Genomic DNA, 15,378 nt, shown 5'->3' on the forward strand with positions numbered 1-15,378 from the left:
TTTGTAGCATACAAAAAAAAAATTATATATATAGCTGCACTCTACAAGTCTATGTTTCATCTGCTGTGGAAAAAGTACATATATAAAACAAACATGTGAACACAATCATGTTTTGTACCGAAAAATTCTTTTACTGAATCAAAATAATATATATCTGTGTAACATATACAACTTTCATTCTTTTATTAACACTTCTTTTTTGGTACTCACATATTTATAAAAGTATGTCAACGAAATTTTTTTCTTTATAGCTATTTACATCAAATTCATTGCACTTGGAGCAATAATAATATACAGGAGATTATGCTGAAATTTATCGCACAAATGCAGTACATCACATAACGATGCTATTATTAAATTGCTTATTAATTATCCAAGGATGACGACAATGCTAAGGCTAGGTATAAAATAATTTCATAATCATATTATAATAACGAAAATATTTAATGAAGTAAATACTAAGTAATTTTATTACTACCGATAGTCGCTGTCACGTTGGTAATAAAGTAAATAGAGTACGCGAGTATACTCATAGAACTTAGCTCGTAAAATTTAAATACAGGGTCCAATATTACCTCTAATTAAGCTGCTCTAAAGTTATAATTATCATATTATATGATAACTTTAGAGTACTCACTAAACATTGTCGTCAGTTTTAATCAACTGCATCTATTGTAATAATAAATGATTACTACACTTTACACTACACAAATTTGCATTCTTTAAATCAAATATAATATTTTTTACACATTTGCCATAAAGCTTCGAATATAACCAGCTATAAAGTAAAATAATGAGCAATATCTTATTAAATATTTTAATAAAGTTAGTCTTTTTATAATATTTTACACGATTCGCGCGATATAGGACAGGATGTTATTATCGCCGAAAATATAACAAACTTAACAGAAAGTCATATGCAAATCCATAATGTATGGACAATTCCTGTGAGATTAATAGCTCTCTCAGAAAATCGATAATAGAACTATAATTATGTGTACGAACCGTAATTTTTTCTATTATACAAGGAGCGTTGGTATCGGTTTTTTTCCAGGCCATGCCTCTTTGGCGTACTTCTTCTTCTTTGGCTCCATCGTCCGCGGCTCCGTTGTACTCGGTAGATGCTCCGGTACATGCGGCACTTCTGTCTGTACTTGATTCGGAGTCATTTCCACCTCGGGCGCCGGATTGGGTAATGCGATACCGAGTCGCGACGTTAGAGACGTGAGAGCCGTGGAGAACGGATTAATGGACATCGAGGACGGCGTAAATTGTTCGGGAGGTAGATCGTGATAGAGTTGAGGAGTAGTGGACGTAGGTTGCATATGCTTCAGAGGATTGTGATCTTCAAACAATGATATGAGACCCCCTTCCATACGCATTCTCTGCAGCAAAAAAAGCATACGTTTTTCGTAAAGATTATAAATCCATTTTATAATTAGATTATATCGTATGAGATCACGCATACTTTGCTAGGAACAACTGTCGTTTGTATAAGATTACGAAACCTCCCGACTGACGGATCGACATCTTCAGGATTAATCACCTCTTCATCGTCGTTGAAGGTGATTCCCTTTTTCTTCCGCTTGCGCGTTGATTTGTGCATCTCATCGTCCGTTATGCCTAGCATAGAGATCCGTCGATTGTGAGCTGTATTAAATTCTGTCAAATTCTAAAAAAAAAGAGAATTATAAAGTTGGATCATATATATTAGTAAAAGAGTTTGAAAAATTTACTATATATATGCCAAACTTTTGACACATACATCAAGTTCTGTTTCAGTTTCTGGTAGACCCAACAAACCACCGGCATCAATATCCTCGGATAATTTCTCTAGTTCTTCGATGATAGGTCTGGCACCAGTCTGAGGTCTTACTGTCAATAGGTAACTGAGTCGGTTTGTGGGCTTCTAAACGTAAGTTTCCAATAAAGGTACCATGTGCTGAAAAGTAAAAAATTTTTATAAAATAAGTATAAAATATTTTTGCAAGAAATTAAATTCTTTATAAATAAAATTATTGAGATAGTAATAACAATATCTTTTTCTTTAAACATTAGCTTTATTAGTTGTTGTTGATGAAAAAGATGAGCATTTTTTAAATTTTATAAAAAGATATTTCTTAAAGAAGAAAAAAAATTGCATGCTGACACTAATATAAACTATATACTGACTGCTTCCCAGATCAACTAGAAATGCCCGATTGAGATGTTTGTGATAAACAAGAGTTGCATGAACTCGAGAGCAAGATGCATGATCAATGCAAAAATCATTCAGCTGTTGATTGCGTCCAAATAAATAACATTTTTTCTCATCCACCATAAGTTTCTGCAAATATATATTTATGTAATGTGTATCATTAATGTGTACACATTTGAGACATGACAGAACTCTAGAGAAATGACATATTATTGGAATTATACACAATTAATGCAATGTATTCTACCTGTATCAACTTATCATTCTTCAGTACATCCAGATGCAGTCCTACTGGTGGCTTTCCGGCCCTGGAAAGGGATACAACGTATATGTAACGTATATGTTGGGCATCTCTACCTTTTTGCACAACGACAAAAATCAGGACGCGCGATTGTGTAAACGCTTGATACAAATCCCTGACTAATTCGTCGAGAATTGATTGAACGGTAAACATACCAATTTGGAACCTCGTAGTGATTAGCCATTGTCGTTCACTTGTGCAACAATTTGTTTTCTCCGGTTTCCTCAACTATCCACAACTATCCGAATAGTAGAGCGACAGACACACTTATGAATTGTACACACACATATGCGCGCGCGCAGATAAAAACAGGGGGATTATACTAGACCTCCCCCTCTTTTTAGAAAAGGAGACGACGATTTTCAGCGCCGTCTGTTCCCGAAAGTGGTTCCTCTTGTAGAATCGTAGAATGTAGAATATGGTAGAATATCATCAGGGACTTCACAGAGTAAAATTGTATTGATTTGCACGTTTCTTTTTCTTTTTTTTTTTAAATCTAAATATATGTATCTATTTTCTTCATTTGATGGTATATCAGTAAATCATTCTTTTTCAGCTTTATATTTTTAAACTTTCCCACATTTTGCTTCTCTTCTGTCAAAAGGTTTTTAAATATTTGCTTTTATTTAAAAATGCAACAAGTATGTAAAAATAGAGTTAATTAATCAGTGTTAATTAATCTTTTTTTTCTCTCTATTTTTGTTATGAAACTTAAAAGAGAGAGAGAGAGAGCGAGAGATCCAATCCATATATTTGTTAATCTGTTCAAGCAGAAGTGCAACAGTGCAACAGTTGTCGGTGAGATATCAATGACAGTGCAATAGAAATGATACACATCTTAACTTCCTAAAAGAGCTCGTATGTAGCAGCTCGTTGATACTCGGTACGATTATATTATTTCCAAATATTCGTCCGCGCGATTGTGTAAGGAAACGGAGCCTAGAAAAAAACTCGTGCGCGAAGGTTAGTACACAGCTGATGTGTCCGTCTGGGACAAGTTGCGGTTGATGAGTTTGCGAAGATGTCATTCAAAATCGGTCAACGTGTTGAGGTACCCGTGAAGGAATGTCAAGGCGTGATAGCCTACGTCGGCCACCCGGCCTTTGCGTCAGGCAAATGGATCGGCGTGATACTCGACGAGCCGAAAGGGAAAAACAACGGCACTGTCAAGGGCCAGATGTACTTCAAGGTGAATTACGATTGCCAGCCAATATATAACTTCCAATGTATTATCAATGATGAATATTTATTCATCCAACAAAAGAATTGATCTCTCCTGTTTTTTATTTAGATAAGTCTAAATATATATATTGTGTATGATGTACATAAAGTCATGTTGATAAGTCCAACTGAATTTCTCCTATACAAACAATACAATATAATAAACAAAAAAAATATTAATTTTTCTATTTAAAACAGCTTAGTTTGCTTGCTAATGAAGAATAAAATATATCTTAATTGTTTATTTCTATTGCCGCAGTGTACAGAAAATCATGGCATGTTTGCGCGCCAAACCCAACTTATTCTGCTGGATGAGGCTGGTAATAGGACGGAGCCTATCAGTCCATCATCGGCAGGTAGCAGTGCCACAACACCAGATGACGGTGCTGCTAGAGCGAGGAGTCGCCTAAATAGGTGAGCATTCCTAGATACAATTGCATTAAAAAGTTCTAAATTATAAGTACATAACTTAAATAAACACATTTAAAAAATAAATCTTTAGAAAAAATATGCGTATTATAATTTTTCTGTAACAAATGTAATGATGAACACTAAATATTGCTAGTCGTATGTATGCTAGCCCTATAATTTAATATAAATGCCATAAGAGAGAGTACTATAATATATTAGCACATTTGTGGAGTAAAATATCTAAAATTAGCTATTGATTAAGTGATACTTAATTTATTTGCATTAAGAATAGTGATATCATTGTTAAGCTAACTGAACGAAATTTACGGAATCGTTATTCCATAATTTTCATGCTAGCATTAGTATGCGTCGAAGGAATGAGCCTACAGCGTAAGTTTTACATTATATAATAATGTTGAGGGTTAAAAGGAGCAATTATTTTCTTCCTCCGCACATTTAAAAATTTCTAATATTTTTTATATAAATTAACAAATAGGCGAGTATATAATTAATAAATTTTTAAAATGTATATGCTGCTCATAAAAGTGTGCGGAGAAAAACATCTCCTGCGAATATTACTCGTCAGCAATCTGACAAGTTTTCTGGGTAAGATCATTGTTAATCAAAATTTTAGCAAATGTCAGCAGTGTATATTTTTTATCGCTATTGTGCTTATATGGATATTTTGAAAATCGCAATTGTTTTTTATAATGATATACTTCAAAATGTCAACTACATTCTATCATTGAGCATCTAAGATATTTTGCAGCTTTAGAGCACAAGCAATTTGCTAATATGCTTTTTTGAAACTTTTACACATTTGTAATTGTTTTAAGTTAGTAAATAATTATATTTGTTGCACTTTTATTATTATGATACAAAAGTTAGTATTGCACAATATTAAATGATTGAATTTATTTGCCAATTTACTGCACTTTCATAAGATATATTCTTAAATATGATTTCTATAAGGTTTCAAAATTGTTCGTAGATGTATAATTTGTGTGAAAATTATCACAAAATATTTGACAATTTTGTGATTTATATGTATTTATTTTTTATTTCTGTTTTAAATGCAAATTTTTATTCTTTTTGCTTTTTTTTTTTTAATGCCAGTAATGTAAATTTAATTTTCTATAACAATTTGCAGTCAGCCTTTAGCCTATACATATATTATTATAAAAAAAATAGTATATGTTAAATATATATATTGTTAAATATTTTATATTATTTTTTACAGTTCTCGATTATCCTTGACTGGAAGTAGAACATTATTAAGCGCTCCAAGCACAGAAAGTCTAACTGGATCACTGCATGAACGTAGAGACGGCGGCGAGTCATCAATACCAGCACCAACTTCAGCTTCAAAACGTGCCTCATTTATTGAGGTAAGACACTTTCCTGTAAGCTATGATAACAAGTAAAAGACTCTATTTATAATAATATAAATTACTTTTATGTTGAATTGCAAGAGCAGAAAAATTCTGTTCATTAAAAAAAACATTATCCAAAAAGATTTAAAGCATGATATACATACAATAAGTAGTGTAATTCTTATGAACAAATTACCTGTTATATTTTTGTGATATACTTTCATTGTTTTTAACTAACAAACAGTTTCTGACATTTTGAAATCTCTAGGTTTTTCGATTATTTGTTGTTTCTTATATTCATGTGCAAAGAATCCTATTCTGTGACCCAGTGATATATCAGTCAAACGCAATTGTGCACGTATACGTTTCATTATGACCGGAAAGTGTGCTTGGAAATATATGAGGTAGAATTATAGGTGGCAAATTCTCTTCAAAAGAAAAAAAAAGAAAAAAACAGATTGAAAAATTTGTGCGAAAGCAAGTCAGATGACTTTGTTGGCACAGAATGATTCATATGGGAATGCACGTACGTGTTTCAGAAGTCCCCTAGCACGAGCTCGCCTCCCGGCAAAAAGCCAAAGGCCCAAGATGATCACAATAATGTAATTAATATTCATTAATTGTAATATCTCAATTTTTTAATATATACATCACCTCTCTAATATCTTGTTCTTTCTCATGTTAGCTGTTTATCCATCATAAAGCATTGTAACAAATTTTTTTATAACAAATTAACGTCATAGCACCTTTGCAACGGATACGCCCTTCTTAGTGGATTACAGACTTTATTTCGTATTATTCTTTGCCACATCTTTCCAGCATTATTGTGTTTAACATCAGCTTCATTAACTGAGTTTTACGATACTTGGATAGTTTATGATTTATAGTGGGAAGGGGCATTCAGCATCATGTCGTGTGTTACCCTTCCTTGTGCAGTTAAAAATTGAACATCCTTTATATATGTGTTGTAAGAGTAAAAATACTAATACTTAGAATGGGGAAAATTTTTTTAACAGCATACTACAGTGGTGTAATTTTGTCTGATTAATGACTCTCTCTCGGAATTATGTATCTGTTAAAAATTAATTTTCCTGGAACGGGAATGCAAATGATACATGTGCCAATCGTTAGGATGTAATACATGAAATAGTCAATGAAATGAATGAGAAATAGCTCTGACTTTAGTATATCCTGTATAAATGTTTCATGCAACACACGATTCAATTCATCAGCTGTGGGTCTTCCTATATATATATTTGTTAGTACTAATAGAGTATTCGGTGTAGCTTGTTGGTGTTTGCTGTCATAACTAATCTCTCACCATTAATCACCATAAGACAAACTAATTCTATTCAAATGTAAATACAAAAACAATATCGTATTATATCATATAAAACCACATATGTTTCTTATGTAGGAAATGTGGGGTGTTTTTTTCATTGCCGCATTTTGAGAATAATGATCTTTCTTTTTTTATTATCTTTTTTTGCGCCATCCATATACCGCATTTACGTTATTACCGTGTGTGTATATGCGTTTCGAGTTAGCACAGGTATGCAGGTTCAGAGGATCTTGAAGAAACTCTTTGGCGATACAATTCTTTCATGCGATAATAAAAAGAACACCCAACGGTACAAGACTTGATATATATGTATCTATTATCTTATTTTCTTTTTTCTGTAATTCAGACAGGTTTTGTAGAAACATTGAAACCGCAATTCGTACCCGGTCAGGTGATGGCGGGTTCGGCAGCGGCTGCTAATCTAGTGGAAGAAAAATTATCACACTTGCAACTTGTACAAGAAAATGATAACTTGAAATCTCAGGTAAATTAAAATTTCTCTTATAAATACTCTGAGGATTTTCTCATTCTATTTTTACAGATTACATATATCTCGTATAGAGTTATGATATACATAGATACATATAACAGTACAATATTATATAGGTACGCGATCTTACTGAGAAAGTAGAAACGCTGCGTGTAAAACGAATGCAAGACAAGGAAAGGATGAAAGATTTCGAAAAAACAAAACTTCAAGTCGAACAGCTTCTTGAATTCAAAGCGAAAGTCATGGAAAGTCAAGTGAGTACACACAACTCATGCATATATGTACAATAGCAGATTATATATATATATATATATTTTAAATAGAGTTATATTTATATATATATAAAAGTTATATATCCCTCAAGATCTCTCCATTTAATGAATTTATTTTTTTATTTATTTTTATAATTCTTGAAAATATATGCTTTCAACTTTACTTTCATTATATTTATATTATCAAAGGCAAGTCTTCAGAGAGAACTTCAACGAGCTCGACAAGAAACTAGAGAAGCTCACGCGGCGAGAGAACAATATCAGGAAGAAATGTCTGATCTTGCAGAAACAGTGGAAATGGCTACATTAGATAAAGAAATGGCGGAAGAAAAGGCCGAAACCCTTCAAATCGAATTAGAGCAGCTCAAGGAAAAGTTGGAGGAACAAACATTGGATCTGGAAATATTACGTACAGAAATGTCCGAACGGGTATAATAATATCTCGTCTTCATTAAAAATGCCTAGTTCTTGCGCGATATTAATGTAATATCTTTTTTTTTTTTTTTTGTATTTTTGGCATGTATTTAAATGGTATTATTATTTTCTCAAACAAGGCAGCCGGCGGTGGATCGGCTACGGGGGCTTCTAACTACGAAGTAAAGCAATTGGAACAGCAGAACAATAGGCTGCGTGAAACGCTTGTGAAAATGCGCGACTTGTCGGCGCATGAGAAACACGAATTCCAGAAACTGCAAAAGGACATGGATCAGAAGAAATCTGAGATTTTGGAATTAGGTCGCACGAAGGAAAAGTTGTCGGCTCGTGTCGAAGAGATGGAACATCAGATAGCAGATCTACAGGAACAAGTATATATGATGATTGTATAAAAAAATTTACAGTAATATTTTATCCGATATACTTGCACATTTTGACGTTCTTCGTAGGTCGATGCGGCATTAGGAGCCGAAGAAATGGTTGAGATGCTAGGCGAGAAGAAAATGGCGTTGGAGGAGAAAGTGGCTGAGCTAGAAGAAGCTGTTGCGGATTTGGAAGCTCTGCAGGTATGTAGTCTTGATATGTTTTGCGTTATGAAATATATAGTATACGAATAAAGCAATGAATAATAACTTCACGTAGGATATGTCCGATCAACTGGCCGAATCGTCCAAAGAATTAGAGTTGGAGCTTCGTGAGGAGTTGGATCTCGCTCTTGGAGCAACGCGCGACGCTCAACGGCATCGAGATGCCGCGCTGGAGACCCTCGCGGATCGCGAATTAACCATCACGAAGTTTCGCGAACTCACGCATCAATTGCAAGAGCAGTGCATGCAGTTGCAGCAACGAGTTCAGTCGACAGAATCCACCAAGACTAATGTTCGAGGTGGGTAAAAAAAAACAATCGTGTAGTACGAGACTTCGTTAAATTATTTTTCATTTTCCTTAAAAAGGGTTCCTATCCTTTAAATTTATCGTTTAGGTGCAGATCAACAACTCGCGGAGATACTAGACTTTCAGAAAACGTTCGCCGAAACTCGAGCACAAACCAAAGCAGTCGATCTCGAGCTACGTCGATTGGATGCCGATGAGGCGCGGAACCACGTGCGCTATTTGCTGTCTTTTATGCCACCGGCATTCTTGGCCCGCGGTGGAGATCACGATGCAATATTGACACTCTTATTGATACCGAGAATGACGAAGAAAACAGAGATATTGATTTCGCAAGTCCGAGAGAAATATAGATCTATCGAGAAAATAGATAGGTAATAATTTTACTTCGTGCAACTTATATGCAAATCTTTTGTATAATACTTTGTGTCTCTCTTACAGAGCTTCGGTAGTGAGGGGTCATTCGGTGGCGCAATACTCATTCAGATCTCGTCTATGTTCACATATGTACGCCTTACAAACGACTCTGAGCTGTTTCGAATCGGCTTTGAACTCGTGTAGCCCGGAAATGTTACTTAAAGCGGGCGCGGCTTATCCAGAAATGGCTGCACAAGAAAAGTCATTGGATTCACTAATCGAGCTGGCTAAGAGAGATCAGTTGGACGAGAATTTACCGATGGACGCGATTGAAAAATGTTGCACTTACTTTGCCACGATGTTCTCCGTGCTCTTCGGCGAAAGCACAACTGTCAATCAAGCGCGCCTGATAGTCAATGGCACGAGAACGTTGAGCAACACGTGCGACGCCATCGTCACTGACGCTACGGCAATCAAAGCGCTGATACAAGGAGAGGGTGGTGATATAGGTTTGTTAATATTTTATTAATTAGATTTGATTGGTGTAGATGTTGCGCTTTGACGCGTATTGTTATTGTTTAAGGTCTGCTGTGTCAACATGTCGAAACGACGTGCGAAGTAATCCAGCAACACTTGAAATCGGCTAGAAGACGAGTACCGCGAGATCAGGCTGGTCCAGCGTTTTCCGTAGGCGCCAATTTAGGATTAGATAAAGATTGCAACGAACAATTTTCGACATGTTATCAGCATAGCGTGAAAATTATGAAGACTCTTCAGTATCTACTGAAAAGCGCTTTGCAAGCTATTACCGAAAATGGCGGTAAGTATATCCAGTGGGTTTCTCTTGAAAATTTATCTCTGCGCTATTTTTACATTGATGAATTTAATTGTCTTCAGATTTGGACACAGGACTCGCCGCTGACAGGTTGAAGGAGATGGCCGCAACGTCCAGCGAAAAGGTATACGATACAGAGGATCTAGGACCTGTAGCTACTATCAAGGCTAGCTTGACGGTAATACAGCAATTGGCGGCAAATCTCGCGCAAAAAATGGCCGAATGTGAAAACGAACTGGCCATAAGTGGACAAACACAGAGTCAGCAACAATCTAAGGATAGTGAGTTAATAATGCCAATTGTGTCTAGAGCGAATGCAGTGAGAAAAGAGTCGGAAGAAACGAAAATACTCAGCAGGTATTTACATCTCTTCGCTGACACGGTGTATATTCATTACCAAAAGATCAATCTGTAATTCTTTGTTATTTTATGTTAGAAAACTCGAAGCAAGAGATAGCGACATACGTGAAGCGAGATTAGCTCTGCGGGAAAAGCAAGAGGAATTGTCCGAGATGACGTTGCGGAAGGAATTAGCCGAAAAACGTTTTGCGACGCAACAGCATGAACACGAGATGAACGTCGAGAAATTGAAGAGAAAATTAGAAGAGGCGCAAAATCAATTAAAACGCAAGGTATTTCTTCTTTCGCTATGACAAATTGTAATGTCACATGTACACCTTTTGACGTAATTTTTTCAAGTATCGTATTTTCTCGATAATAGGAGAAAGAATTCGAAGAGACAATGGACCATCTTCAAACCGATATCGACAGCCTGGAAACGGAGAAGGGGCAATTGAAGGAGAAATTAAAGTCAGTTGGCAAAAAAACGATATCGGTATCTGGTGGAGCTGATAGTATGACAGGAAGCACTTCGATAACGAATGCTTTGGATAACAAATATTATGTACAGGAGATACACGCTCTTAAGGAAGCCTTGAATAACGAACATCAGCAGAAGAAAAAGATATTGTGCGATGTTTTGCGTCAAAAGCTAGATAGCTTAGAGCCATTATCGTCACCAACAAATCTGAAATCTCTGGATTCAACCATTCAAGGATTGCGAAAGAAAACTACCGATCTCGTTAAGGTACTCGTCAAATATTAATTAATACTCTGCCGATAACTATTGATTATTATTTGCGCCGTAATATTTTTTCTTATACATTTATGTTTCAGGATGTCGAAAAAACTCTAGTTTATCCGACAGTTCCCGATCTGCGGCGTAAGGTTCCCGAAATGTCTTATCATTACTTATTAGAACGGCGAAGAAATATTATGCAGTTGAAGGCACGAGCTGACGAGTTAGCTGTAAGTGTAAATGACAAACAAGAGTGTAAATAAATATATTGATTACTGGATGCCCAAAATTTTTTTCAGGCCCAAGTACGTCGCGAGGCTATCAAACGTACGCCGGGTGGAAGAGCTGGAAGAGTCTGTCAATGTAGGACCGCAAGAACTTCAAGAACTTAACACTCTACTGTATTATTGAGTGCTCGCACTTTGTTACTTATTTCTTAGCGACGAGGTATGTGTGATCATAAAAGTCTTAAAAGTCTTAATGTACAAGAGACGTATCTTTTTCTAATTATTTTTTCATGGTAGTAATATTTTTTATTGTATACCGTACCTTGTCCCATAAAAGAAAAGCTAATTATACATGTTATTATAAAGAACTGTACATTAATTGGGCTTTTGTACGGAGAATTCGTGCTTATATTCTCTTGTATCGATATGAAACGGGTACAGAGAGCAAATTTAGTAATTTGTAATTTGCACTTGTGCAATGTTTATTTATTTCTGATGAGCTACAGCGCGATGACCGGTACATCGCGACTGGAAGGCTCTCTCCAGTGTTCGTTTACGTTTATAAACGCAATATTATATTTAGTATTAACAATTCAGAAGAGAAATCATGTGCCTCCGTGGCTTCTTTTTTCGTATTATACATATATATATATATGTCTTTATGAATTGTCAAATATATGGTCTAAAAATATTTACATAAGTGTGTTCTTTGTAAATATACACCCTAAATGGTGATGGTATCACAACAATAGAAAGTAGCGTGGTCGTGTAGAATATTCCCACGCCATTTACCTTGACCAAACATCATATACATTTTCACTGTTGCTATATATGTCATACGCAACAGTCAATCATATTACCAAGATTAACACACATTTTTTGATGAAACAAATATTTATAGAACAATATTCCAGTTTTGTTTTATTTGTAGAGATAAAAGGAGCAGTAAATCGTTGATGTATTCCTCAAATATTTATGAAATAAGGTATGCCTCTTAATTATACTGTCACAATTTTATTATACATACAGACATGTATATATGTGTATATGTATATACATATATACATATTGTGATATATCTTATATGTGTATATACATACACACATACACACAGCGGATAGTATTTAATTAAGTGCATATATCGTTAGTTATTTCATTAACTTATTCGCCCATTCATTCTCACAGCATGATGATGCGCACTTTTACACTTTCATTTATTCTCTTTAATAATAATTAAACCACGCATTCATAAATCGAGAGGATGGTTATTGATATCTTTTCATGTTTTTGAAGGAAAAAAGAAAAAAAAAGAAAAAAAAAAACGTTCGCGCTACCACGGCTAGAAACGAATAACGGCGTGCTTTTTAACGCGCGTCATACATATGCAGGATTCGCGAGAACGTTCGATTCGTAGACACGCGGATATTTTCCATTTATGCAAATTCCACCGACGTGCGCGAGCATGCAGGCAACGCTATCGCAATTAGGAGTCGCAGCTGTAACTGCGCGCGGTGAGGGTGTCGTAACTTCGGCGAAGAGGGTTCTCCCACGTAACCGGAGACGATACCACGAAGCACTTACCGATCTTAACCGAGAATATTTTGCTCGCCCGCTTCGACTAATGCGCTAAGTGGTGTGCGCTGTACGTTTATGCAGGTGCAATAACGTGCGCGCGGAAATTCCAGCTCATCCCAATCGTCGTCGTTTCGCGATCGAGAAGCCAGTCAAAATGATAAAATCGCGGTTTTCACAATAATCCGAGATTAGTTGCATGCGCGTTAAAATTGGCTCGAATCGATACAATTCCGTTGAAATTTTTGCGCATTCTTTTTCCCTTATCGAGTTACGTTTGAGACATGAATCTATTGAATACCTCTCTCGCGATCGTTAAATCGTATAACTCTTTTCCTTCTTCCTCTCTCAAATTTCTTAATTTCGCTCGTCTCGCGTGATAATCGCGCTGAAAAAAGGGGACGCAAATGCCGTTCTCCGCGCTTTATGCCTCGTTAGCGTGGTCACGTCGCGCGGGCTCGATTTCACGTTGTAACCGACACCGTGTACAGTGGCATGACTATCGTCGTTATAAAAGGAGAGACGGGAGATATGAATCCCCGGGAGAGTCGCGCGCACGGGGATCTCAATCGATATTCTAATAATTTTCTGGTAATCGCGCTAAGGTATCGTCTCGCGACGACGAGAAAAGAGAGAGAAAGAAAGGAGCGAGGGAGAAAAGAAGGAAACAGAGCCTTCTTTATCGTTAGTACACGGTCTCTCGCGCGCTCATTTGCACCGGTACCTTTCCGGGGAGAAAGAGAAGAGAGAGAAGGGCCTACCGGCACGCTGTATCTCCGCGTGTGTATTATTATGATAAAATATTTTTTCGCCCATAAATATATACACGTCCGGGACGCGGAGAACCCCGCCGCGCGCGGCCGACCCGACGCACGTTGCCGCGCGATAAACGCACCGGCACTTGCACGCGTACTCGCGCACGCATCCGCCGGCCTTATGAATGCATCCTGGCGCTGTTGAAGACGAGCGCGCCCTTTTGCCAGTGGAATACAAAAATGCGTCTAGGACGAGCGAGAGAGCGGCGACTGCGACAATCGCCATTGTGGTATCTTGACACTAGAAAAATGTATAAGTTGCGATGCGTTGCTAGCTTCTATTTGGTATATTTAACTGAATCGTGGACTAAGGTCGTTGTTTCATAAAAGTCTTAGTCCATGTTTCAATTAAATGTATTGTATATTATTGTTGATTTATCAACGAAATCTTATTGCGACATAAAACGAAAAAAATGTGAAATACTCACATTGATATTTGATCAAATCTTTTATCATTGCTTTAATCAGATATATTTTCACTAATTCAATTTAAGAGATTATTCGAAAAAAACATGATAAATGATATAATCTCAGACGCAGTGCGTTCGCACGAGAATGTTTTTGCATCGAGCGGAAAAAGGAAGACGTAATGTAAACTATAATTTAATAATTCAGCGAGATACATATATATATATATATATATATACTCTTTGCGAGTAATATTAATTATAATAAAATTCTACAACAATTTTATTCTCGCAACAGTTTACGATTCCGGTGTATAACTTTGACATTGCCACTTTATTGTTTTATTGATTGTTATCTTCTTACGTATCGTAAAGATCGTTGAGACGTGTACAATCGAGCAGCGAGAGATATCCCCCATGAGTCATCTTTCTGCTTTCGAAGGGGAATGAATTTGCTTTCGCAACTTTTGCGTTTACATGCGATTGCACGCGCGACGATCTGAGGGGTGAGAACGGAGGGGAGGTCGGAAATAAGACACGCATTAAATCGGAGTGACGGATGAATCGCCGCCGAGTGATTCGATCGGGAAAACGGATGCGAGACCATTTTCTGTAACTGGATAATGGCTATGCTTTTTCAGCTGGAACAATCGTAACCCCTGCGACTTCTTGGCGAGCGGCTGATACGGCTGCGAAGAGCACATAACTGTCGTTGAACGGCGTGATTCATGTGAAAGATTGCACATGGCTCGATACATTCATGGGGTCGCGGGGGCTATAAATGTTATTGTCGCTTCTTAGCCTTATTACATTTGTACGCTTGCAGAAATGTCCCTTCCAAGAGCCACACCCGCCTTGTTGTCTGCGCGTATCTCGCAAAACTGCATGCGACTATGGAGATCGAGTATTCACCTCAAGAATTACGATAGAGAAAGAGATCGTATTTCATATTTTATTAGACGAATGCAAATCAACGCTGAAGTCGCGATACCGATTATTACGCGCGTATCTCACATGTGTGAGTTAGCATTATTACTCGTTGCAATCGAATCCATTTCTTGTTGTTGGTTCGGTAATTCTAATAGATGTATAAATAATAAATAATAAAGTATTTTAATAAATATATAAATAATAAATATATGAAATATTCCAAT

The 15,378-nt window shown here is 36.4% G+C and overlaps 2 protein-coding genes across 11 annotated transcripts in view; one reads left to right on the forward strand and one right to left on the reverse strand.

Moving 5' to 3' along the window:
• Window positions 1-163: 163 nt before the first annotated feature.
• On the reverse strand, window positions 164-2,808 carry LOC115243118 (nuclear inhibitor of protein phosphatase 1). Its single transcript, XM_029819831.1, is given in 7 exon segments — window positions 164-1,385; window positions 1,469-1,672; window positions 1,766-1,874; window positions 1,876-1,942; window positions 2,173-2,326; window positions 2,445-2,505; window positions 2,654-2,808. Coding segments are annotated over 7 exon segments (990 nt in total). The 5' UTR covers window positions 2,683-2,808; the 3' UTR covers window positions 164-1,019.
• Window positions 2,809-2,851: 43 nt separating this feature from the next.
• Window positions 2,852-15,378, forward strand: part of LOC115243114 (dynactin subunit 1) — a 21,832-nt gene continuing 9,305 nt past the window's right edge. The window contains exons 1-21 of one of the 10 annotated variants that reach the window (XM_029819816.1): window positions 2,852-2,954; window positions 3,272-3,687; window positions 3,979-4,133; window positions 4,488-4,520; window positions 4,677-4,736; window positions 5,371-5,518; window positions 6,043-6,105; window positions 7,192-7,329; window positions 7,452-7,589; window positions 7,797-8,036; window positions 8,162-8,413; window positions 8,492-8,608; window positions 8,685-8,928; window positions 9,025-9,307; window positions 9,375-9,799; window positions 9,874-10,110; window positions 10,188-10,482; window positions 10,562-10,757; window positions 10,847-11,212; window positions 11,302-11,433; window positions 11,503-11,549. In XM_029819816.1, coding sequence (XP_029675676.1) covers window positions 3,520-3,687; window positions 3,979-4,133; window positions 4,488-4,520; window positions 4,677-4,736; window positions 5,371-5,518; window positions 6,043-6,105; window positions 7,192-7,329; window positions 7,452-7,589; window positions 7,797-8,036; window positions 8,162-8,413; window positions 8,492-8,608; window positions 8,685-8,928; window positions 9,025-9,307; window positions 9,375-9,799; window positions 9,874-10,110; window positions 10,188-10,482; window positions 10,562-10,757; window positions 10,847-11,212; window positions 11,302-11,433; window positions 11,503-11,549 — 3,737 coding nt within the window. In that variant the 5' untranslated portion in view covers window positions 2,852-2,954; window positions 3,272-3,519. Of the gene's footprint in view, window positions 2,955-2,974; window positions 3,688-3,978; window positions 4,134-4,487; window positions 4,521-4,676; window positions 4,737-5,370; window positions 5,519-6,042; window positions 6,106-7,191; window positions 7,330-7,451; window positions 7,590-7,796; window positions 8,037-8,161; window positions 8,414-8,491; window positions 8,609-8,684; window positions 8,929-9,024; window positions 9,308-9,374; window positions 9,800-9,873; window positions 10,111-10,187; window positions 10,483-10,561; window positions 10,758-10,846; window positions 11,213-11,301; window positions 11,434-11,502; window positions 11,550-15,378 lie in introns of those variants that run through there. The other 9 variants (XM_029819821.1, XM_029819820.1, XM_029819818.1 and 6 more) reach the window with 9 other exon arrangements.

The sequence above is a fragment of the Formica exsecta genome, unplaced genomic scaffold (genome assembly GCF_003651465.1).
Source record: "Formica exsecta isolate Colony F162 unplaced genomic scaffold, ASM365146v1 scaffold69, whole genome shotgun sequence".
Lineage (NCBI taxonomy): Eukaryota > Metazoa > Arthropoda > Insecta > Hymenoptera > Formicidae > Formica > Formica exsecta.